Raw genomic sequence first — 25,447 nt, 5'->3', positions numbered from 1 at the left:
GAGAAGACACAGTTTTTTTTGCTTTGAAATTTGATACTAATAGAAAGTAAGAGCATCTCGCTCCTGACCTGAAAATAAATCTATAATGGAGTTAGCAGTGCTGCTGGGCAGCGGGTGCCCATGCCTAGTCATTGGGTGTCAGTGCTGTGGTCACTTGGTGTCCATGCCCTGGGCATTGGATGTGCGTGCCATGGGCAGTGGGTGTCTGTGCTGTGGTCACTTGGTGTCCATGCCCTGGGTGTCTGTGCCATGGTTACTGTGTGCCCATGCTGTGGGCAGTGAATATCCGTGCTATGGGGAGTGGGGATCTGTGCCATGGTCAGTGGGTGTCCTTGCTGTGGTCAGTGGTGAGTGGTGTCCATGCCATGGTCAATGACTGTGCCGTGGTCAGTGCCTATCCGTGCCATGGTCAGTGACTGTCCGTGCCCTGGTCAGTGGCCAGTGACTGTCCGTGCCATGCGCCGTGTATGTCCGTGCCCTGGTCAGTGGTCAGTGACTGTCCGTGCCATGCACCGTGTATGTCCGTGCCCTGGTCAGTGGTCAGTGACTGTCCGTGCCCTGGTCAGTGGTGTCCGTGCCCTGGTCAGTGGTCAGTGACTGTCCGTGCCCTGGTCAGTGGTGTCCGTGCCCTGGTCAGTGGTCAGTGACTGTCCGTGCCCTGGTCAGTGGTCAGTGGTGTCCGTGCCCTGGTCAGTGACTGTCCGTGCCCTGGTCAGTGGTCAGTGGTGTCCGTGCCCTGGTCAGTGGTGTCCGTGCCCTGGTCAGTGGTCAGTGGTGTCCGTGCCCTGGTCAGTGGTGTCCGTGTCCTGGTCAGTGGTCAGTGGTGTCCGTGCCCTGGTCAGTGGTCAGTGGTGTCCGTGCCCTGGTCAGTGGTGTCCGTGTCCTGGTCAGTGGTCAGTGGTGTCCGTGCCCTGGTCAGTGGTGTCCGTGCCCTGGTCAGTGGTCAGTGGTGTCCGTGTCCTGGTCAGTGGTCAGTGACTGTCCGTGTCCTGGTCAGTGGTGTCCGTGCCCTGGTCAGTGGTCAGTGGTGTCCGTGCCCTGGTCAGTAGTGTCCGTGCCCTGGTCAGTGGTGTCCGTGTCCTGGTCAGTGGTCAGTGGTGTCCGTGCCCTGGTCAGTGACTGTCCGTGTCCTGGTCAGTGGTGTCCGTGCCCTGGTCAGTGGTCAGTGGTGTCCGTGCCCTGGTCAGTGGTGTCCGTGTCCTGGTCAGTGGTCAGTGGTGTCCGTGCCCTGGTCAGTGGTCAGTGGTGTCCGTGCCCTGGTCAGTGGTGTCCGTGCCCTGGTCAGTGGTGTCCGTGTCCTGGTCAGTGGTCAGTGGTGTCCGTGCCCTGGTCAGTGACTGTCCGTGTCCTGGTCAGTGGTGTCCGTGCCCTGGTCAGTGGTCAGTGGTGTCCGTGCCCTGGTCAGTAGTGTCCGTGCCCTGGTCAGTGGTGTCCGTGTCCTGGTCAGTGGTGTCCGTGCCCTGGTCAGTGACTGTCCGTGTCCTGGTCAGTGGTCAGTGACTGTCCGTGTCCTGGTCAGTGGTCAGTGGTGTCCGTGCCCCGGCCGCGGTTGTGCTGGGCGGTCGCGGTGATCTCTCATCGGTCGGTAGAGGGCGCCCGTCCCCGCCGTGCGGGGGGCGCTCGGTGCCCCGGACACTCCGGACAGCCCGGACACTCCGGACAGCCCCGGACACTCCGGACAGCCCGGACACACCGGACAGCCCGGACACACCGGACAGCCCCGGACACTCCGGACAACCCGGACACACCGGACAGCCCCGGACACTCCGGACAGCCCCGGACACTCCGGACAGCCCCGACCCCGCGGGTGGGAGCCCTGGAGCCGACCCGCCTGTGTGCCACCAGAGTGGCCTTAGTGCTGCCTCTGCTTTCCTGCTCCAGCGAGGGCTCGGACAGCCCCAGCCCCTGCCCACCCGCGCTGCGGTTGCGCCTCTAGCTCCTTCCACGCGTTGAGCGTCGCCTGTGGGTGGAAGGAGCGCGTGACGCGTGCCGGGAGCGGGGAACACATGTGTGTCGGAGCAAGGGAGCACACGTGTGTCGGGACAGGGAAGCACACGTGTGTCGCTCGCCTGTAGCGCTCAGTGGGTTGAGGGCTCCTGTGTCCCGTGGCGCCCCGAGGATGCGCTCTCGTCCCGCACGGTTGTCGCGCATCAGTTGCGCTCTCACGCCTGTGGTTGCTGTCGGCGCGGGGCGTGTGCCCGCAGTTGACGCCGGGCAGGGCGCCGTGAGTGCTCACACACGCTCCGTGCCCGTGCGAGCTCGACCAGAGGCGCTCCCCGCGCCTGTTCCATTTCACCGCTGCCAGAAATCCAGCGGCGAGAGGGAAAAAGCCGTCGCCCTACCGCCCCTCCTTGGCGGCGCGGCGGTCCGTGAACCCAGCAGTTTATCCTCCCCCCCGCTCCCTCCCTCCCTCGCCGGCGCTGCCGCCGGGGCCGCGCCGCGCGCCCGCCCGTGCAGCGGCTCGGCTCGGTTCGGCTGAGCTCGGCACGGTTCGGCTTGGCTCAGCACGGCTCGGTTTGGCTCGGCACCACTCAGCACGGCTCGGCTCGGTTCAGTTCGGTTCGGCTCGGCTGGACTCGGCACATCCCAGCTCGGTTCGGCTCGGCGCAGCCGGGCTTCGATCAGCTCGCTTGTGCTCGGCGCGGCCGGGCTCGCTTGGGGTGGCTCGGCTTGGCCCGGCCCGGCTCGGCTGATCCCGGCACATCCCGGCCGGCCTGGGCGCAGCGCGAAGGGGGAGGCGGGCGCTGTTCCTGGAAGAGCCCGGCCCGGGGAGTTGGTCACATTCTTGGCCGGGATTCAATGACTGAGGCAGACACCAACAAACACAGGGGGGGAGGCGGAGGGCGGGAGGCTGAGCCCGCCTGCATTAGCTCAGCTCTCAGGCACTCTCAGTCACTGCTGGAAAGAGGAGCTGGGAGGATGTGCGCGCTCTCACCGCGGCTCCCCACGGCACAACGAGAGCACCGGCAGAAATAAGGGAAGGAAGGCGAACCGCGAGCCGAGGAGCCCTCCCAGGCCGAGCAGACGGAGCACGAGGGGCAGCGGAGCCGCTCCTCGCCCGTGCGGAGCCCCCGCGCCGCTTTGGCAGTGCCGGAGATCTGGGCCTTTTCTCCTGCGTTGTTCCTTCCACAGACCGAGCGTGCTGCCGCCTCCTGCTCTTTACTTTCCTCCCCCGCGCCTTCCCTCGGTGGATATGGACAGAAGGGGGATCACTGCAGAGAAGCAGCAGCCGCCAGAACATATTTGAGCCCGGGTGCTCGGAGCGTGGCACAGACTTTTTGTGTTTCTGTGGGTGGTGTGTGTGTGTGTGAGTGAGTGTGTGTTGGAGGTGTGGGAGGAGGGATTGGTTTGCCTGGGGGTTGGCTGAGGGGGTGAGTGCTCGGATGAAGACCTCTTTTTGCCGTGATTCTGTGCTCCATCGGGGCAGCTTGGAGACTTGGAGGGTTTGAAATTGTAACGCGAAGCAAGAGAAGAGAAAGAAGAGACAGACACGCATACAAAAGGATTTATTTCCTCTCCGTTAGTGGATTGCTGAGTGAGAAGGAGGAAAAACACAAGGGTGGGCTGTTTTATTTTGTTAATATTTTTTCCTTTAAAAAAATCCCTTAAGTGGATTTGCACCAGGGTGGAAGATAACTGGGGATTTTTGCTGTTTGTTGTGGGAATAGAAACTAAAAAATGGAGACTGTAAGTAGAAGCAGCTTCCAGCCTCATCCAGGACTGCAGAAGACCTTGGAACAGTTTCATCTGAGCTCTATGAGCTCCCTGGGTGGCCCTGCTGCTTTCTCAGCACGATGGGCACAGGAGATGTACAAGAAAGACAATGGCAAAGACCCCGCGGAACCTGTACTGCATCTGCCCCCGATCCAGCCTCCTCCGGTCATGCCTGGTCCCTTCTTCATGCCCTCGGACAGATCCACGGAGAGGTGCGAGACCATCCTGGAAGGGGAAACCATCTCCTGCTTCGTGGTGGGCGGAGAGAAGCGGCTTTGCTTGCCCCAGATCCTGAACTCGGTGCTCAGGGACTTCTCCCTGCAGCAGATTAATTCGGTGTGTGATGAGCTACATATTTACTGCTCCAGATGCACTGCTGACCAGCTGGAAATCCTCAAAGTCATGGGCATCCTGCCCTTCTCCGCTCCTTCCTGCGGGCTCATCACGAAAACTGATGCTGAGAGGCTTTGTAACGCCTTGCTTTATGGTGGCACCTATCCTCCCCACTGCAAGAAGGAATTCTCTAGCACAATTGAGCTGGAGCTCACGGAGAAGAGCTTCAAGGTGTATCATGAGTGCTTTGGGAAGTGTAAGGGACTCCTGGTGCCAGAGCTTTACAGTAACCCCAGCGCAGCCTGCATCCAGTGCTTGGACTGCAGGCTCATGTACCCACCTCACAAATTTGTGGTCCACTCTCACAAATCGCTGGAAAACAGGACTTGCCACTGGGGCTTTGACTCTGCAAACTGGAGATCCTATATCCTCCTCAGCCAGGATTATACTGGGAAAGAGGAGAAAGCTAGACTGGGCCAGCTCTTAGATGAAATGAAAGAAAAATTTGACTATAACAACAAATACAAGAGGAAAGCCCCTCGGGTAAGTGGTGCCTGTAATTTTAAAGGGGGCGGGGGGAGTTCCTGTAACATTCATCGATATACCCAAATTGTTACCAGCTGCTTTTCCTTGGAGTCGTTTAGCAATTTTAATGGTGTTCTCCATTCTCCCCGCGTGTGTGTCACTGTGGAGGAGCAGTGCTCGAGATGGCATCTTTATTTCTCTGGTTGTTCTTCTGACCACGGTGGTTGGAGTTTGTTTAAATTATGTATGTCTATTTGTATATTTTACTATGTGTGGACCTCGATCTTTGAAGCCCATCACACTGCCCCAGACTTTATCTGGCAGTGCGTGATTTCGGGTCTTTAAGGGCTTCTTCACTCAGGGGTCAAGACAAGGAAGAAGCCAGAAAAAGGGAGCAGGTACTGATGGCTCCAGACACAAGTCCATGCGCTTTTCTGGTCGATTGAGAGTCGCCAGCGATGGAGGTGCGGGCTGAATGCTCTAAATGCTTCTATGGAAATAGCATGTGCCTGTTAAGAAAAAAAAATTGTGCCGGTAGTGCAGGTTACCGGTTTATAGATGAAGTGTTCAGAACGTGAATGGAGAAGTCCCTGCTTTTAGAGTATCCCTGTGGAGCCTAGATTTCCCCAGCAGACAGGCTTTTGTATATTGGATTATGTATACATCCAGCAAATGACTGTGTCTAGGGCCAGCTGCAGCAGCTCCTTAAAGTATTCCATGCCGTGCTGTGCTGAGCCAGACAGCCAAATCACATTTTTTTTAGGTGCCGCTTGTTTTTCTTTCAGTCTGAGCTGCCTTTAGATCCCAGAATCCCCGGTGTGTGGGTGGGAGGCTGCCTTGGCATCTGGCACCGGTCCTGCTCCATGGGCAGCAGTGCCACAAGGCCTCGGGGACTCGCAGACACCGGGATGTCTGTCTGGCTCCTGCCATGGTGCCACTGGCTGGGGATGAGCAATTCTGCTTCCTGCTCCTTCCCCCCGGTGCGAGGGGAAAACAAACTCCTGCCTCCCGAGTTCTCCCCTGCAGGTTTGTTGGTTGGGCTCTGCCTCAGTGTCAGAGATTTCCAAACTTTGGGTTTTTGTGTCTGGAGTGGAAGGGCAATACACACGCCTAGAAAAGAGATGTTTAAAGCCCACTATGAAAATTCTGAATTAATTTACCTGTTTAAAGGGGCAGACACCCACTCTGACTAAGGTAGAGCTTTTATTTATAAAAAAAAGTGCAACAAAAATACCCAAACAAACCCCAGATTAAAAAAAAAAAATGTTGTGCAAGTAGTACAGTAATTCCACAACCAGACTAGGAGGCCTAGTGAGCCCATCTGACCGGGCTGCACACTTCTGGATTAAGGAGCAGAGTCTCACTCTTCCAGTTTCTCTCCTGGCCCCCGGCTCAGTCCTTGTCCTCACCCCTCCTTTTCCTCCCCGGAGTGTCAGGACGCTGTGACAAAGCTGGGCTGTAATGAGGCACATTATCCCCGTGGTTGGAGGTGGATGTGTTTTTAATGGCTTGTCTATTCTCCGTCAGTCATGTGCCGAGATGGAATGGTGGGATAGATCTACATGGATGTGAGAGGAGAATATGGCTCTCAAACTGGAGACATTTTTCATGCTGGGAAAGGAATTTTCTAGGGCATGCTTCGTTTGGGAAGTAAAATGAAGAAATCTCCACATTCTTGTTGCAGAAAGGTCCTGTTCCCCTGGCTTGGTCATTTCCAGAGTCTAATTAAAATGAACGTTAGTAGAGAAGAGCTTTCCTTTTCTTGCAAGGCTTTTTCAGTGTTCTCTTCAACTGCATCATCTATCCAACACCCCAGGCGAGGCTGCAGAAGTAGAACAAGAAAAGATTACTAAATCTTGGCTGTGCCTCAGTTTTTTTTGGGGACCCTTTCATAGGTCCTAGTTCAGAACACAAGAAACACTCTTCCCTCACCCTCCAAAATCTGCCTGGAGTGCAGAGTGAATTGAAGATACCTAATAGTGAATGCCAAAAATTATGCAAGGAAATGGTGGCCATCTATATTTTTTGGAAAATTTTGCCAGAAATCCATCACGATGAGATGCTAAGTCTCCTGCATAAATTCATTTGGAAGGTGGCAAGGAGTGAGGTGGGAAAGAATAGAGTGGTGTGTGCTCAGACGATGGGGTAGGGAAAACAGAATGTTTTATCTCATTAAGTTTCAAGGCCTTCAGGACTCTTCTATTAAAGCAGTGAAGTCCTGAGGAGACCCTGACGGTGCTGGCAGAGTTTTGTACACTTATCCTTCCTTTTCCTGAAGTCTTTTTCCATTGGGCTTAGCCAACGGATATCATATGCTAAGGTCATTTGTGTTGTAGCAGTGTGTGTGGATAATTACGGAGAGATTTAATCAGACTCTAAGATTGGTAGGCTGTGGCCAGGGGCAAGTAACATTGGAGTAAAGTTTAGATGCCTAGTGAGGAAATGACAGGATGGTCCCATTCCGTGTGTGTTAAATCCTGTGTGGGTTTTGTGTGTCTGTGAGGCTCTGGCTGTCTCGGGGATGAAAGGGTGAAGCACATGTGTCTTTGTGGTGGGCTTCCTTTTTGATGTAGATCTCAGCTTTGCTTTGTTCTGTTTCATACAGAGGTGTTCGTGTGCCTGGTGTGCCATAAGCTGCTGTGTCAGATATTGGGTTTTCTGCTTTCAGAAGTGGCCTTTTTTCAGTTTCTCAATTTATTTATTTCTCTCTGTGTGTGTACACGCATTGCTTTGTGTGGTGTGTTTTCCCTGGGGCTCTGGTGGTATGTTGGTAGCATGGGATGCATATGACCAATTTTATGGCTGTTTAAGCAGCAGTGAGTGTTTTGACCTTTTCATGTGTCTCCATGAGGTTTCTGTGATGAGGTCTGGAGATTTCTGCCAGCACAGCTCTGCCTTTTAAGGGTTTAAATGGAGGAGCTGGGTTGGCACAAGCCCCTGGTGCAGATTCAACGTAGTGGCAGAACTGCCTTTTTTTCCTCTCTTTTTTTTTTTTTTCCTTTTTCCTTTTTTTTCCTTGGCGTGGTTTTAAAGCTTTGCTACAAGGCGTAGCTTTTCCTAGATATTTCATTCCCAATGCATGTTTCTCTCTACATCAAGTATCTGTAGTGCATATCCATCCTTCTGTACCAGGAGATGGATGTGTAGATGGAAAGATCTCTTTCTGTCATCCGTGTTGGTTGAACAAGACTCCTGTTGCCTGGTCTTGCCACTTGCAGAAGAACCCTTTGTCCAGACCTGTGTGAAGTCAGCAAAGGTTCTTAACCGAAAGCTGGAGGGAGTTGTGACAGCTGGGGCCCCCCACTAGAGCAGGGACCATAAAGGCCTCAGTCACATTCCTTATGCTCTTCTAAAATTTTGGGTTTTATATCCTCCTTGTTCATGCTTGGATGAGTAACTGACCTCCTTCACCTTGATGCCACTTCCCAAAGCTCTTTCTCTTCTTGAGCCCTACAACTCCTCCATTTTACTTACTTAGTGTCCTTCACTGGGTGTTCCACCTTCCCATGCAAGGTTTGTTGTGCTTTGCTTTCTCTCTGCACCAACATGGCTTTTACTTCACTGGGTGTCCTGTTTCCCTACCTGTCTCATCTCATCCACCATTGCTGGTGTGAAGCACAACCATTACATTCTGGAGTATTTCTAGAAATTAAAAATGTGAATGACCTGACGGGGTTGCAAAACAGGGTCCTAGAAATCCAGCATCAGTGCCAAAGCCTTTTCTTGGGCTCAGCTCCTGGTGCCTGGTGCGTGCTCTCCTGTGGGACCGATGTGGCCTCGGCGTGTCTGTGGCGCTGCTCTCCACTCCCGTGTGACAGACAGCTCCCTGCTTGCCTCACATCAGGATGCTCCACTCACACAGAATTAGTTCAGACTCAGCCCTGAAGGCTTTGTTGGTTGCTATTTCCAGAAGAGGAGGGTGGGTTCAGCTGTGATTGTTTTGAGCCCTTTTTCTCCAATACTGAACCGAGCACCGTTTGACAGCACTTTGAGATTCCCCACCTGTGTGCCAGACATTTGTACCCTGAGCAGGACTGGCTGTGAGCAGGGCCCAGGAGAGCCAGAGCTGTCCTTGCACGCGTGTGAGCACACCCACACACCCAGCGCTGCCGTGTTCCCACGGTTCAAGTCCCAGCAGCACTTCTATGAAGTAGCTGGAAGCCAGAAGCAGCATTCTGGGTACTGACACACAAACGAGCACATGAGGCCTCCCACTTTATTTCACAATACCTCCCAACCCAGCGCTGCCACAACATGCAGCTCGCTCAGCTGGAGGAAGGTTTAGCCAGGTCAAGTGTGCAGCAGAATCAAAGAACCCAAATTGCTGCGAGCGGAGCAGCGCGGCACTGGCACGGGTGGAGGGAGGACATGGGCTTTTAGGTGCTGCCCAGTGGTTGCTGTGCTTTATGGCCACCTGAAAGGCTGCAGGACTAGAGCTGGAATTTGTGTCTTATCCTAAAGTCCTGCCTTCTGGCAGTAGTAACCTTTATTTGTTAATAGGTATATCCTGTGCTGGGTGTAGCAGAGAGATTCTGAGTTTGTTCCCTGGCAGTGGTGTTCAGAATGCAGGACGGATTTATTCCTCTTGGTAGAAACTGATGTGAAAAATACTGTTGCAAAATTTTTGCCTGGCAACTGGGAGTTCAGTTGTTTTCCCATGGAATGTTGAAGTCATGTGTTGTACCTGATGTTCAAGAATTGTTTTAGAGATTCTCCAGTAAAAACTTAGAAGTCTCTAAAAAAACACATTGCCCTCTTGGGACAGTAGTTTAGTTCAGAAGTCTTTTACAGCTTGAAAGTTGAACTTCAAAAGTGACACCAGCTTGAATGAAATCCCGTGTACCCAGGGAGAGGACAGTGTTTGAGCAAACATCAGCAGTTTTTCCCAGGCGTGCAAACAATTTTACAGATGTTGTAGATTGAGAACAAAGCAGCAGGTACGTGCATGTGTGTTGGACAAAGAGTTTGCTGCCAGTGATCTCATGGTGTTGAGTCAACCACGGCTCTCTCTTGCTCCAGAAGAGTTCCTAAGTTCCTCAAGTCAGTTCTCTTGAATTAGGGTGGGAATTATATGCAATCTCTACTTTTGAAAATCACTGCCTAAAATATTTAAACCTCTGCCTCTCCCTCCATTGTCCTGGCTGTCTCGCTTGCCTCTCCATTTCTGTGGTTTCAGGCTTGGGTGTGTGTTCTGCCCAAACAGTAGCACGCTTTGAAGATGCGTGTAAACACCGCTTATTTTTTGGATGTGCTGGGAGCCCGACACCTGGTCCCTGGCAGGCTGCGAGCCCGGTTATCGCTGGCTGGGGCTGCCTGACCCGGGAGGGTGTGTTTGCACTTGCTGAGAGGCGCCTTTGCATTGGTGTTGTAAAAGCATCTGGAGGCGTCTGCGCCAGGCTGCTGCGAGCGTGTCCGGGCAGCGCAGCAGGGCTGGAGCCTCTCGTTGCTTATCTGCACCCCAGGCACCAGCACTGCCAGAGCAGGGGGCTCCAGGGCCGCAGCCATGGCCTCTGGGTATCTGCAGAGATGCAGTGTCCAGTCTGACAAAAACTCGCCGTGTGTCCATCTACTGGCAGAGTAATTTCACGGAAGCGAAGGGTTTGAATGGCCCCAGTGCAGAAAGAGTGGGCTGGCTCTTACTGGGGAGATCATTGGTGATTGAACTCACATTGCTGGCTCAGCTGGCCAGACTGCTTTGCCATCACATGAGGAGCTGTGTCTCCCTGTGTGCAGTATTAAGACACAGATTTTTTTTTTGTGTGTGTGTGTTTTTTTTTTTTTTTTGTTTTGTTTTGGCTTGGTTTGGTTGTTTTGGTTTAATTTTAAAGCACACTTTGGACTTGACTCTGTCAAGTCTTATTTAAGACAGAACCGTCCTGGAAGAGTTACACCAATTCCAGTAGGGGGATCTTGGAAAAAAATTAGACAAAAAAAATTACTTATACTGGATTGTTGAGAATCTATTGATAGAATCCCATCAATTACTAGGCTGATCTATTTTAGCTGAGTGGCCATAGAGCACTTAATTCAAATTGATCTTCACATACAGGAAGCATTACTTTAAAATGTAGGAATATAGCATTGTTTGAAATCTGTCGGTTAGAGCATGTGTGTTAATGATACTTTTTATTAGATAATACCTACTTTGTGTATGTTTTGTGTATCTGGGTGATGTGTATTATGAATTAATAAATCAGCACCAATTTTTTAATGCTATTCCACTCTGTCTCTAATACAGGCAGTGTATATTCTTGGAAAATAATTTCAGAGAAACAAGTTTGCTCTGAAAAAATGTGCTCTGGTCCCTTCCCTCCTCCTTTACACCTTGTGCACTCTCGTATGCCTTAAATTTCATTGTCAGCATAGAGAATCAGACTCAGATCATCACTGAAATCACCTGCTCCGGATCTTCTGGAGCACAGCAGGTTAATCCGAAGGTTTGGGGCTTTGGGGCCGGTTCTACAGCTCCCACTCAAGAAATCAGCCCACAGTAATTGGAACCAGTTCACCCACAAACCACAGCAGACTCGTGTGTACCAGACTCCTTCCTGTGTGTTGGCTGGCAGAGACCAGGGACAGATCTGAACCAGAATGTCCCAGTGCTGAGGCAGAGTGGCTTCTCTAAGTTTATGGCCTTAGCTGGATTTACAGGACTGTGCTGACTCTGAGACCCTGTAGTTCTGCTACTGCAGTATTTTCATTTTGCTCATTAATGAAGATTTGGTGTGGTAGACATTTGGTGCTCTGATCCTGGTGGATCTCCCTGAGTGGGGAAACTGGGAACTGGCTTCAGACTGAAAGTCTTGTATCTTGGTCACTACATGCAAGATTTGGTTTTAAAGTTGTGCTAGAGATCTACCACAGAGATCTTCTCTTCCTGTATTTAGGATTTGTCAGTTATTATTTTTTACTAATGAAGAAATATGTCTAAGCTTAGGATAAGGACCAGCCTTTTCTGCTGATGCAAATTCAAGGACCATAGGCTTGGCCTCAGAGTTACATCAGGAGCAGTAGATTGAGTGTGCGGCTTTCCTTGGCTTTGGGGAATCCTGCTGGCTGATAGACTGGCCCCTCTGCACTGAGATAACGATTTTGCTTTGACTTTTGGTTGGATGAGGTGACGAAAACACTGATTCTGATTTGAGCTCTGATGCTGTCAGCATGTGATGGACAGAGCTCTCCTGGGAGCCAATGGGAATTCCCATGTGTGGAGCTGTTATCATCGCCTTCATCTATGATTTGGTTGCTATCCTGTAAAATTAAGCTTCTCCGAGCAGTGGATGCATATTAACACAACCTGATAAGCTGCACAGACGTATATTCTGGGAAATAAGGCAGGTCCTGCCATCCTAAGTCAGGCAGCCTTGTTCTAACAGTCCTGTTTAAAGTGTCAGGGAAAACCTACAAGAGGCTGGAGATTCTGTGTGTATGTAAAAATTGCAGCATCATTCTGTATGCTGGCGGTAAACAGCAAAGGAGCTAATCAATAACCTGGGTTCTGGCTTTGTTGTTTATTGATTTATGTACAGTTACCTTTGCACATGCTTTGTAGAAAACAGGACTTGCATGTTTGGTTTTCTGTAGTTTTCTTCTTAAAAAAAAAAAGGAAGCTATTTCTGTTTTGGGATGAGAATCAGTGCCACTGGTAGCACAAGCACTGCTCGGCCTTTAAGGGTTAAAAGACAGCAGCAATATCAACAAGATAAGGTAGAGCCTGGTGCTTGTCTTTTCCTGGGGAAGATTCCAGTGATGGATCTGGGGGCTGTGGTACCCTGTGCTTTGTTCCTCGCCCGCTGTTCACTCAGTGGTATCGTTTTATAGAATAAGGTCATTGACTTGGATTGCTTCTTGGTTTCTCAACCCTTTTCACCAGCCAGTTTGTGTAATGTCTGTCTGAAACATTGAGTAAGGGCATTGAAATAGCAGACAGGATATCAAGTGTTCGGAAGTCTGGGTTAAGTATAACAGACAGTTCTGGCTGGCGAAAGGGGAGCAGCCCCTGGAGCTCGCTCACAGCTCAGTCTCTGTGGAAACACCACACTCGGGGCTCTGCATCCCTGCTCCAGCTCTTCCCCTCTGTTCCCTCCACACCCATATAATTAATCGTGTGTGGGTGCACCTCCTCTCTAGATATGTCTTCCTTGTTTCTTAGTGGCACAGAATTGTATGTAATAATGTCTCTTTCTAAGGATTACATAAGTTGAAGATGATTTCTCCACTGGGAGAATTATGCAAGTTTAAACTGAAATGTATTTAGAAAGCTTTTATGTGTGTGTTTTCTGACTCGCAAGGCAGAGGGTGATTTATTTGCATCCTTAATTGAACAACATCTGTTGGGGTTGGAACAAAAACCATTTCATATCTTTTCACTGTCTTATCCCGCATTTTTATGAAGTCCTTTACCCCCTCCACTTCTCACATCACCTGTGTTACAGGTGCTGATTTTTGTCCAGGTGGATCACTCATGTACTGTGGGATGTTCTGGGCTCTGCAGCATTCCTGATGAATATCTGCTGCAGTGTTTTCTTTCACTTGTTGAATTTCACAGAATCACACAGTCACTGAGGCTGGAAAAGACCTCTGAGATCCTGAGTGCAGCCACTGATCACCACCCTATCTACAGACACTGAATGCTGTGTAATGTTGCTCTTGGTATGCTTGACCATTCAGTGAGGAAATTCCTGCTGCCCTTGAGCAAAATCAAGGTTTGTGTCCTGGGAGAAGAAAACACTGCAGTCAAGAGCGTTTATTGAACTTGAAGAGAGCGAAGCAACTTCTTGTTTCTGCATGAATTTCTGTGTGAGGCTCCTTGTGTGACTGTCTCCTGGCACCTCTGCCCAGTCCAGAGAGTGGCACAGGGCTGGAGAGCTGTTCCTGCATTGGCATTGGGAGTCACTTTCTTTCCCTCCCTGTGGAATTCTGAAGTGCTGTACTCACGGTGCTGGGAGCTGCTGTTTCCAGAATCGAGCTCACAAAATTAATTCTGCTGAGTAATAAAAAATACAAGTTGCACAGGCATCCTGCTGCTTACCCAGACAGAGGTTGCATTAGTACCAATTAGAAGCAGTGAATTACTTTAAATAATTAAACAACTAAGTATTAAATTTTTCTAGGTCCCATAGTTTTTCACCCTACGAAATCTTCAAGATTGTTCAGGTTTACCTGTTCATAGGAGTAAAATTAGTTTTATAGCTTTTATACAGAGTAATGGGCTAAAAAAGGCAGAAAATGCACAATATTAAGGCTAAAATATGGTTTGAATTCAGTAACCTTCAGTGATGTAATGAATTTCAGACTAACACTTCTGTTATTAAGAATTATATGTTAAACAGGCTTTTCTGAAGCACCATCATTCCACAGTTGGAAAACTTAGGTAAGTTGAAAGATAACAGTGTCATCCAAAAAAAAAAAAAATCGCCATTCTTAACTCCCCACTGGCAATTCCAGTTTTTTCAGTGACTTATACCCGTGCTGGTGTAATTTAGAAATATTCCTTTGAAATAACTGTGTTTAGAGTGGTGCAGAGCTGCTGGGAGAGGTAAATCAACCTCACAGCAGCACAGACTGCAGCATCAGGTCCATCATTGATATTTCTTTGTTCCCATTCAGTCACTAATAAGAAACATGGCATGCAGTGAATCCTTGTGCTTAAATAGTCAAAGATTTAGTTTTATTTGGCTTTTTGCCCTTTTTCTCCCCACAACAGTGTAGTTTTTTGTAAAACCAGTGGAGCCAAATAACCTTTGGGCCATTTTCAGTGGCAAACAGTGATAGAAGTGGAGTAAAGTGCTCTATTTTACTATCAGTGAATATGCAGAACTACTACTCAAAGGCCTTGGCCCTCACAGCCTGCAAATTAGGTGCTGCTTTTCTAAAACCTTAATTTCTAAAAACATTTCTGCAAAAATGTTTTTGTTTTTTTTTTTTTTTTTAATAGTGGATTCATTGATCATTCTATTGCCCTGGTAATTCTAGAGCTAAGGTATTGTGTTGAAGACTACTGAGTTCTGAAGGAAAAAGTTCAATTATATTTTTATTATTGTATAGATTTATACATTTATTATATAAAATTTTGAGTACAAAATAAAAATAAATCAGTAATTTTGAGGGAAAAAGGCATAGAGGGAGTTGGCAGTGCCTTGGCAGTGCCTTAACTATTATTTGCTTGTTATTTGTTGTATGACTTGCTTCATTATTTGTAGCATTAACTTATTCACGTGTCTTTTAAGTAAATTTGGTCTTTTTGCAGTTTTTGAGCAATTAACCTAGCTGTGATGGGGCTTGAAAGAATATCATCTGCACACCTGTTTAATGTTAAAGATGAGGCATTCAGTGCTTTGTGGCTTTAGCTTGAAATTCAAGTTGCTTTGAGTCATCCCTTTAGTCTTTTGTTTGGGTGGAAAAAAGGAGTGGCAGCAAAGGGCCTGCAGCTAAGAAATGAAAGAGTTGAATTAGGTTTTAGAAATGTTAGTCTTGGCATTTGGGCCATTTGCATTTGTAGAGATCGTCACGCTTGGCTTTAGTTGGGGTTGAGCAGTTTGGGGATGGAGAATGCTCCACGTCTCTGGCCCAGTTACTCCTCAGGGGCACTGGCAGGAGCTGGACTGGGAGCTGTGGGCTCACGTTTCCACCACGTTTCCTCACGGGGATTATTGCTCCACCTGTATTTCCATGCTGTGCTGCACAGCTGACTCGGTTTTTTCCTGAGAGCAGCTTCTAATTCTGTGACCCAGAGGACTCTCCACTCTTAAATCACCCACTGAGTCACAAGCATGGGACAGAACTGCTAGCAGAGAATCCCAGCATTCTCTCCATTTCCCTTGTTTTGGGTTATTTTGTGGAGAAGCTGCAGTGGCGTGTGGGGAGGTTCCCAGCAGGAACATCTTCCCTGGATCATCTCTGGGAATTGTGTGAGCAGCCCAGGCTGGTGTGCCATCACTGCGCCGCTTAGTCCATGCACTTAGACTGGTGTGCTCGTGGTGGGCTTTGTGAGAGAAAAGAGAGAGTGTTCTGAATGTCCCTGGGGTCCAGACCTTGAGGGTCTTTCCTCAGTTTTCTTGGGATGCAGCCAGGATAATCTGTGTGGTATCAGTGCTGTCAGGGAAACCCTGCCAGGGACTGAAAGGGAAGAAACTGGAGCTTCCTTGCCCCAGACCCTGCCCCAGACCCTGCCATGGAGCCCCCACTGCCCCAGTGCCTCGCTCCAGCCTCTGTGGTTTGACTGCACTGAGGTCACTGGACTTGCTTCAGATTTATTAAAATGTGGAAATCACTCCCAAACGTGCCCAGGTTTGCCTCACCAGCAATAATTTGAGGACCACATTCTGCTGAGATGTTACAAGTGAAAATTTCAGTGGAGGTTTTCTTTTCAGATGTCTATTTCAACGTTTGAATTCTGCTCTTACAAATTTACATGCAAATTTATAATTTAGGTTTCTAAAAAATTTTATCAAATTTGCCCTTGTTAGCTGGACTAATTTATTGGTGCAGTTTTCTCTTATTATAACATGATTTGATTTCAGTAGAGTCACACACAACTCCATATATTCCTTTGTTTCTAAGAGGGATGTTCATTCATGTGCTTGTAAAAGAGCAGCTGGATCCCATCTTGGCAGATGTGAAACCCTTACATTGAAATTGCTGTATTTTTTGTATGTAGGCTTTTTCCTTGAAAAAAATCTCTTATTAATTAGATCCCACTCACTTTTGAACTTTTTTGCTCCCTCAGCCAAAATCTTAATCCCCTGTGACATCAGAATTAACTGCTGCAGACAATTGTGATGTCACAAAGTCTCAGGGAGGAGAAGTATGGAGACACACAGATCCTTCTCAAAGGATCCAATTTCTTAACTAAGAAAAGGTTGTTTGGTTTTTGTTTTTATTTTAAAGCCAGAAACAAATTGTACCTCAGATTATCATGGCAAAGTAACACTTGAGTTGATCCATATTCACTCTCAGCCATCATGTAAAGGCTTCTCCAGTCTGTGATTCCTGCTTGGGCAGGGGAGAGCTGCAGCTCTGGGCTGTGGCACTGTAGGGCCAAAAGAGAACTGCAGCCCTGAAAAATTTGGTGAAGACCAGCAGGGCAGAGGCATGTCCCAAAGGAGAAGTTTGCAGAAGTAAATTCATAATTATCAGCTCTGTTGCTCCTCTTCCTGCTGGTTTGGACACACTTGGTAGCTCTTCTTTTTTTGGGGGGGGGTGTGTGTGGTGGTGTTTTTGTTGTTAGGTTTGTTGGTTTGGGTTTTTTTCTCCAAGCTCCTTCTCTAGGCTCTGTGCCCGAGTGCATCTCGGGATTTCCCTTTTGCTGAATGAGCTGCTTGTTTGAGAGGGAGGAAGTAAGGTCCCTTCTGGATTAGGAGGGAATGGGGGTGGAGGGTGGGGAAATGTCCTGTTTCATATGCAAAGCACACTGAACCGAAAAAACCCCACATGAAAACCTTCTAACAAAACCATCCATGTCACAGACTGGCAGAGCAGCTGCTGGCTTTGTTAGGGAGAATATTAATGTTTCAAAGACAGAACCTTTTAAAAAATGGGATAAAGAATTGATTTTATTTATTTTGAGATGCAAGCTGAGGTAAAAAAAATCTTATCAATATCTGTGAATGGAATGTGCGATCAACTGATGTGACGCCAACTTCCACACACCATGGTGAGATGTTATGATCTACACTGTTCTTTTGGAGACCGGAATGCCAGAATGGCCCTGATTCTCCAGGTGCTCATGTGTACATTGGTGTAAGAGCTCTCACTTGAAAAGCAGATTATTGAAAGGAACTCAGAACAGGTTTTTACCATGTGAGGAAGTTGTTTTCCTAACTCTGAGTCTTCAGCCACTGTTTAAAACATCATCTGACCTCCTTGGAGCAGGGCTTCTGCCAGACTGGGTTCATCCTGCACACTTTGGGTCATTTGGGAGCAATGGGAATGGCAGATAATTACACATTTTCCTTGACTGTGATTGATCTTAAGAGTCAAAGTGTTTCTTTGCTGCTACGTTCTGGAAGTTTGCTCAAACCTTCCTTAAATTCACACTGAGTTTAGTGGTAGAGAGGGACAGATATTGATATTTTTTCTCCTACAATTATTGAAATGAAGGTATTGGGGTTTTCCAAGTAGAAATGGATTCTCTTGGAGGTAAACTCATTTTTTGTGTAGATGAGCAGACAGTGACCATGGGTTAAATAGCAGGGAAATGGAACAGATAGAAAACATTTGCTGTAGTTCTGAATATTACTATTGGAGTAGTAACTGATTGCAGTGACTTCTGTTCTCACGTTCCTCACAAAACCATGTTGAAAATCTCTCCTGAAAATTTCTATTTCATTCAGAAACTGCCATTGTTTTTGTCTTATAACTTAGTTTATGTTACTGAGCTGCCTTCCTGTACAAGGAAGTGCTTGTGTAATGCCCAAGCCATTCCCATTCCTCACTGAATGATATGCAAATCTAGTCAATTAAGCAGGGGGGATTTAATTAGCAGTTTAAGTTCATGTGTGAAGTGTCTTGCCTTAATTACTTAACAGTTTTGTTGCAAATTTGCTAAGGTTTTTTTTCTTTTCCCACAGAACTATCAAAACTGTGATTATATTTATTTATTTATTTAATTTTTTGGGTAACATTTTCCAATCCTGAGCATTGTCCAGTGCCTTTAACCTCTGCGTGCATGTGTCCCCCTCCTTCTACAACTCTTTTCAAAACTGGGGGGACAAAGCAAAACTATGGTTATTGTCTCAGAGCAGAACAACACGTACAGAAAAAAACCTCAGGAATTTTGGAGTGAAAAGCCATTTATTTGTTGGGTTTTTTTTTCCAGCTAGGTGACACCATTATAGTAGTATCAGTAGCAGCCTCATGGTATTGTCATGATTCTGTTAAATGGTGGCTTTTATTTCATGCACCTGGCCAAGGTGCTTTTCTGCAGCCCTGCAGAAGCCCAGACTGTGGCTGTGTCAGGGAGCTGCAGTGCTGCAGGTCACCCATTATTGATACAAACAAGATTTTTGTGCTGATATCAGACCTGGGGAGTTTCTGTTTCACATCTCCTCCTTTGGAATACTGGGGTGGGTGAGGTGGCACCAGCAGCTGGGGGATGTGCTGGTCCCTGCAGATGTGGTTTGTGTGTCAGGAGGTGCTGGCTGCTGGCCTTGTCTTGGGTGTCAGGGTGGGAAACTGCCATGGATTGATGTGGTATCACCTGCTCCTCTCTCACCACTCCTACTGCATCAAAACTCTAAAATCATGGGCTGCTCTAGCTTCATGCTTTATTCCTGCTCTGTTTGACACCGAGGGCTGGTTTGTGTTGGTGACCCGAGACCCAGAGCAGCAGGAGTGTGTTTGAGACAGTCCAGGAGTGTCCCAGGACAGTCCCAGTGTCCAGGAGGCCCAGGCTGTGTGTGCTCAGTGACCCCCAGGCTCCTCATGGTGCTCCACTGCTCCTTCTGCAGGTGGAGATGCCACAGGAGGAAACCTCAGGAGGAGGGGGAAGAGGTGTTGGGTGTCAGGAGCTGGGCAGGGATTGCCTGAAGGAGCCCTCAGGACCACGTCTGGTTCTCTGTGGCTTCCCCAGAGATCCTTGGTGGGAAGGGGTGGCTCTGTGCCTTTCTGGCCCAAGGGTTTGACTGCAGCCTGACCCAGGCTGTGGGATGGAGCCATCCTGAGCTCTGATTCCCTGAAGAGCCCTTCCTGCTGGACTGAAGGTGTCCATCTGTGTCCCATGGCAGTGTGCCAGTTGTGGTCCTTTTGCTGCTCCCTGACTCTGGTTTTGGTTCTCTGGTGTGGAGGAGAGGCTGGTGAGGAACAGGAACAACACATCCAGGGCACTGCACCAGATCTACAGCTGTGATCCAGTGATTGTTTTACAGGGTCTCTTCTCTAGGACTGACATAACTTTATGATTCCCCATCAGTATCTTAGGAAATTTTATCTTCCACAATGCACAATCTGCCTTGAACTCTGTGTTGTTGGTGGTGTAGTAGTGACGTCCTGGGTTTAGAACTCTTAGACTTGAAAATGGAGTTTCTACCGAGCAGGAGTTTGAGACACATGGGTAGGAAAGTACTGCATTAGTTCTAGTGACTAATTCTCACATCTGGGCATCTCGTAGAGAACAGATTTTAAATAATTCAGCGCACAGATTGAATTGTCTGCAGTAGGAGGGTTGTTAGAATCACTTCAGTCAGCAGACATCCAGTCTGGGCAAAAGGCTGGGGTGCTCATGTTACTTTCAGGTCCTTGGGTTAAAAGATCCTGTTTAAAGATTTACTGTAGCACCCTATGATGGGAAATTCACCCTATTAATAATTCTCTTTATGAAGACAGGAATCCTCATTTCATGTAACTGCTCTTTGTAAATTGCTTTTGTGAAACAACGCGATCAAAAGGAAAGAATAAAACCACTACATTTCTTACAAGCAGAGACTGAAATCCTGAGTTATCTCCACCACCCCAACCCCCAATATTAATGGAAATGTCAAAGAATCTTGTAATACAAAGCACTTCTCCCTCTCCACAGACTTGGAGCACATTTCATATTGGCCTGTTCAGGTTTTACTTCCTAAGCAGAGTGTAAAGGGCTCAAGAAAGCAAAAGTTACCAGAAAACATGGAGTGACCTGATCTATTTGGTTTCCAAACAGAGGTGTAAATGCTGTGATTCAGAATTTTCATTTTGCTTTGAAATTTCATACCACTTCTAAAAATAGAATAATACAAAATACTCACTTTTAATTGCATGTGTTCATTCCTTCATTTTTTTTCTGTGTTTTCCCAAGCTACATTCTGGAGGCATTTTCTGCAAATTTATTATTATTACTAATCTCAGTAAGACCCTGCATTGGTGCCAGGATATTTTTTAAGAGAATTTCTTTCCAGTTCAGCCAGGGCAACCCCTTTGTTGAGCCTTCTTTTGGATAGTGTTCCCATGTGCTGCAAAGGCGCTGACACATGACCTCGTTACACACAGAAAATCCTAAATGTCCTGCCCCTTGCCAAACCTATCACAAAACTACCCATCACCCCCTTTTCAAGATCCCAGATGGTAAATAGCAGCAGGAGGTGAAAGGGGAGCTTTGTCTCCATTCTGAGGCCTGTTTTAAGTATTCTGTGTCTGTCTGTATCCCTCTGCTTTTCCCACTCTGCCCATAAATTAGCAAGCCAGCTTTTCTGACGAGAGAAGACAAAATGTCCATAAGCTGCAGTAACATCACCTACTCAAGGGAAGGTTTTTGAACTGTTTCATTTATTTTATTGTGATCTCTCTTCGTTTGGTAGAACCTCTGCCTGCCCTCCTCTCTGCAGCACTGAGGAAAAGGCAGCTTTTCCCAAATACCAGGCTGCAGTTTATATTCTCTGTGCCACATTGGAGCTTACCTACAAAAACAAAAAACCCAAACCCAGAAAAGAAAAACCCTACAAAGATCTGCTTGTCTGGTTCCAGTGTTTTTATAAAGCCAAAGTGGCAGGAGGAGCAGCAGCTCCTGCTGGATGGGGAGTGCTGGGAGCAGCTGGGAGCTGAGTTAGGAGGGGATTTCTCAGGCAGGGATATGGGCAGGGGAATCAGCAGCAAATCTGGGACCATTTTGAGAAGCTGTGGGGATGCACCAAGCAGGATATTGTCTCTGCACACTTCCCATGGAGTTCCCCTCGCTGGCAACAATTTCCTGTCCTTAGTGCAGGAAAGATGATGTTGACTTTAGTGCAGGGGGATGGTGTGGTGTGAGCTGTGCTGGCCTCTGGGCAGCCTTGGCAGGGTCTGGATCTGTGTGGGGGCAACAGCGGGGTGCTCACCTGCGTTTGGGCTGGCAAGGGGTGAAGGACGTGTGGGAGTCCCTTCGAGCATCTCTCAAAGCCAGGTATCAAAGTGACCTCAACACGCAGGAATAGGAGGCTGGGTGGTTTCTGTGCCCTGCTCTGTGCAGGTTTCACTCTGAGTGGCTCCAGTGGCTCCTGCTCAGTAACACTGATTTATGCTGCCCCAGTACATGTCCTTGTTTGTTGGCACAGGTTGTTTGTTTTTCCTTAATTAAGATACTGCATTCTACTTATTCTCCCTTATAATTCCCCAACCACCCTGCATTCATCCTGAACCTGGAATCTGGCAGCTTTGTCAGTCTGAGATTAGTCTTTCCTCTGACCTGGGCTGTAGCTGAAGTAATGACTTTCCAGTTTCAGCTGACTGGAAATCAGAGACTGGTGAACTGAAATACTGAAGGCTTAGTGAATTCCCTGGATTCCCTGGTGGTTTTTTGGTACATCTTTATTTTAAACTGTTGAATATTAATAAGGAAAGGGGAGTGGGAGTGCAAGGCCTGTTTACTGTCTAGTACTTGAAAGGGATATTCTTTTTTATTTGTTTGTTTCATTTTATGTTGCAAATATTGTTGTAGAAATCCTGTATGTTTGCCAAGTTCCTACCTAGTCTTTGGATGCCAAGTTGCTGTCAGCTGGGAAGCTGCTGGGAGGGATTTAAAGCAATATTACCTTTTTTGCAAATGTGACTCTCAAACCAAGATTGAGTCCACCTTTGACCGTTTTTAATGAGCCTTCATTTTTAAGTTATGAGGAGAATTATGAAGAAGAGAGAGAAGAGCTCAGGTGTCATTTGCTCCTTTTTCTGGGTAAGATTACTCTGCTTTCCACATTGTAAGTTGATTAGCAAAATTTTTTTTTTCCTTCTCTGAGATCTCCTGTGTTTCTCCCGACCTGTAATTTTATGTATAGTCATCAAGTAAACTAGATCTGATGGGCTCAGTTCTGACATGTTGTGTTTTGACAGCACATTTTGTTCATACTGACTCAATACTTTTGAAGCTGTAGTTGCTTGGTCACTTTAATTTGACATATACTTAGTTGCTGCCAAAACTCCTTTTGGCTTCTCCCCTAACACCAGCCTACTGTTCCTGTCACCTTCTTTGACTGTCACTGGTGCTTTTATGGCTGCACAATGTGCAACAACTCACCAGGGAATCAATCTGCCTGAAAATTAGTCGTTATATAAGGGAGAGTCACAAAAATTAACTGAACAAATGTGCTGTTGAGTGCCCAGCAAAAGCACTTTGGGGTCGGCTGGCTTATTCACTGGGCTTGTGTGTTGCTCTTTGAGATTGCCAAAGGTGTTAGAGTTTCACTTAAAAGTAGGGTGTGCTCATGTTCATGGTTCATCCTTTATCCTAAACCCAAAAAAGATAACAGATGAACAATGGTGGGAGTGTAGGTTGGAATCAAATAGTACTTCTATAAATAATCTGTAATTTGTTGAACTTTTGTGTAGTAGATATGGCTGCTAGAGCTTGGGTCAATGTCTTAAACACCTTACTAGACTCTTGCTCTAAACCAGGAGCTTCTGGAAATGCATTTTTCAATTTTTTTAGAAAGGCTTTTGTTGGATGAAGCTGTAAAATGAATAGAAATAGTGTCTCCCTCTTCCTTTTTCCTCCTACTCAACGCTCACACACAGTCAGCCCTGGGGTCTTTTCTTTCTGTGTGGTTGGCAGAACAGAGGAAAAGAGAGAGAGCAGGAGACTGTCTGGGCCCCTGGTGCTGTCAGGAGAAGAATAGCCGTGCTGTTACTGCTAAATCCAAAGGGACAGCCTGGGAGATGAGTGCTGCAGCCAGCGGGCTGAATTAGTGCCATTTAGGCACTGCTAAGAGGCTAATTGAGTCACTGGTACTTGCTGATTAAACCAGCAAATCCAATAATGTATGGATGTGCATGTTTGGGTTTGGTTCTGTGCTCCCTGGAAAATAAGCACGCTGGGTTTGCTGTAACCCCTTCCGCTTTGGGCAGGTTACTCAGTAGTTTTGAAGGAATATCAAAATATCAAAATGAATGTTTTGGGATAAGCTGCCTGTATTCCATTCTCCTCCTCCTCTTTGCAGTAGGATTGGGTGAGAAAGCATTAAACCAGTTCCATTATCAATGGCTGAACTCCACCAGTTTTAAAAACACTGCCTTAAGTGAGCCCTGCGTTTAACGTGGGATAATCCAAACTGGGAGGTGACAGAAGGTAAAGAACTGAAGCCATCCTTGGTGGGTGATATATCTGTGCCACGTGGGGATGACAAACAAAGCCTGTGTTGGAATTTTGGTTGGCAGCCATCTCCAACCACCCCACCTTCTCAGAGGTGTGTTAGTAATGCACAGGTGGTGCTGGCACTGTGCAATAATGAGGATTAGAATGTGGGGAAAGAGAATTCTTGGTTTCAGTGGGTTATAAGGGGAGTTCATTGAGAGTCTTTTAAGCTGACCTAAACTTTATTACACCCTTGCCATGTATTTTCTAATCCATTTTCACTCCTGAAATGTGCCCACAGGCAGGCCCTGCTTCACTTCTGCTCGCAGTGGTTGTTATAATGATTGTGGCTTGATTGACTTCAGCAGAATTATTCCTAATTTGCAGCACTCTGACTGGAGAGCAGAATTAGATTCTTGTGTTTTTCTTTGAAGTATGCAGAGCTCTCAGGGAGGCTGTTGTGCTGAGGGCATATTGCTTTCAGTGATTCTTTTTAATTTCGTTTTTAACATTTAAGAAGAATAAGACGCCTCTCAATCTAAACCAGAAGGACTTGTATGAAAAAATAGTGAGACTCAGAGGCGAATGGTGGGTTCAGAACCTTGTGAGTCACTGCGGGGAGATTGACAGTTTGGGAACATGAACGCGGAGGAGTGAGGATGGGATGCTCAGGGGCTGATGAGATAAGGGAGTCTATGGAGTGGCAGCACAGGGGTCAGCAGCAGCGTGCATCTCATTCCAGAGTTAAACTCAGGCATTGGGAAATGGCATTCCTTGATGGCAAACACAATCTGACAGTTCTCAGCTAGCTACAGTATTCACCTCCTCCTCCTCCCCCCAACTGCAGAGCAGTGGGTGCTTGGGAGATCGTGTCTGTTCTTGCCTTCAAAGCAGCAACAAGAAAATATTTAAAGCCACAAGCACACCTTGGAGGCTGAGCAGGGTAAGTCGGGTTAGCGAGACATTTCTGCACTATAGAAACTGTGTCCCTGTTGAGGCAGCTCCGTCCTTGGGGCGGTCAGTCTGGTTTAGCTCCTGCTCGGGGATTATGACGCTTCACTTGATGTGGAGCACTTCACTTCTGTCTTTCTTCTTTGTCTTTCTTTCTTCTTTCTGTGTATGTGAAAGAATTTCCCTCTGTTCATGGGCAGGCCTGAACTGGATCAGCTCCTGGAATTAACTACATAGGAGTTCATTCATCCCTCCTCTGGAATTACTTGGTGTTTGCTAGGTATAACTTGTTCATGGGTGGTGTTATTGTTATTACCATAGGTGCAGGGAGGTAATGCTGCCTCAGTGGGTAGGGCAGAAGATTGAGGCAAGAGCAGGTTTTTATAGTCCCAGCTCCTGACACCACTTAACTGGGTGACCTTGGGCAAGTTACTTCCCTGGCAAGTCACCTCACTTCTCTGTGAACAGGACTAACAATATTTACCTCCCTGCCCAACAAGGCACTTAAGAGGAATTTTGTGAAGCATTTTACATATAGACAGGAGTGTGTTAGTGCTGAGAGTTGTTGTTTCTTGATGAATATGTATGAAAGGTGCCAAGACGTTACCTCACCTTGGCCTTCACACGTTACTCATTACAGGCTTGTGGTTGCTCTGAATTTAGGCAGCGGCAGAGACAGGGAGTGTTGTCCTCAGAAGCTGGTGACGTACTCAGAAGAGAAAGTGCCAAACAATTTCTCCTCTAATTAGCACTGTGTTAAAAGAAAAAATTATTTATTGTGAATATGCTGTCCTTCTGGTGACATTTTAGGGATGGGGCCTAGGAAGGCTCCTGTCAAACTAAGTCTGTACTATTTTTCTGTAGAGCTTTTTATGAGATCCTACAATGCAGCTCATACTGCTGAGGGAG

The 25,447-nt window shown here is 47.5% G+C and overlaps 1 protein-coding gene across 1 annotated transcript in view; it reads left to right on the top strand.

The window, feature by feature from the left end:
* The first annotated feature begins 2,461 nt into the window (after nucleotides 1-2,461).
* The window catches only part of SKI (SKI proto-oncogene), a 101,697-nt gene continuing 78,711 nt past the window's right edge, over nucleotides 2,462-25,447 (top strand). The window contains exons 1-2 of the mRNA XM_068171406.1: nucleotides 2,462-3,559; nucleotides 3,669-4,590. Coding sequence (XP_068027507.1) covers nucleotides 3,679-4,590 — 912 coding nt within the window. The 5' untranslated portion in view covers nucleotides 2,462-3,559; nucleotides 3,669-3,678. The remainder of the gene's footprint in view (nucleotides 3,560-3,668; nucleotides 4,591-25,447) is intronic.

Source organism: Anomalospiza imberbis, chromosome 23 (assembly GCF_031753505.1).
Source record: "Anomalospiza imberbis isolate Cuckoo-Finch-1a 21T00152 chromosome 23, ASM3175350v1, whole genome shotgun sequence".
NCBI classification, from domain to species: domain Eukaryota; kingdom Metazoa; phylum Chordata; class Aves; order Passeriformes; family Viduidae; genus Anomalospiza; species Anomalospiza imberbis.
This window is presented reverse-complemented; position numbering and strand designations above follow the sequence as displayed.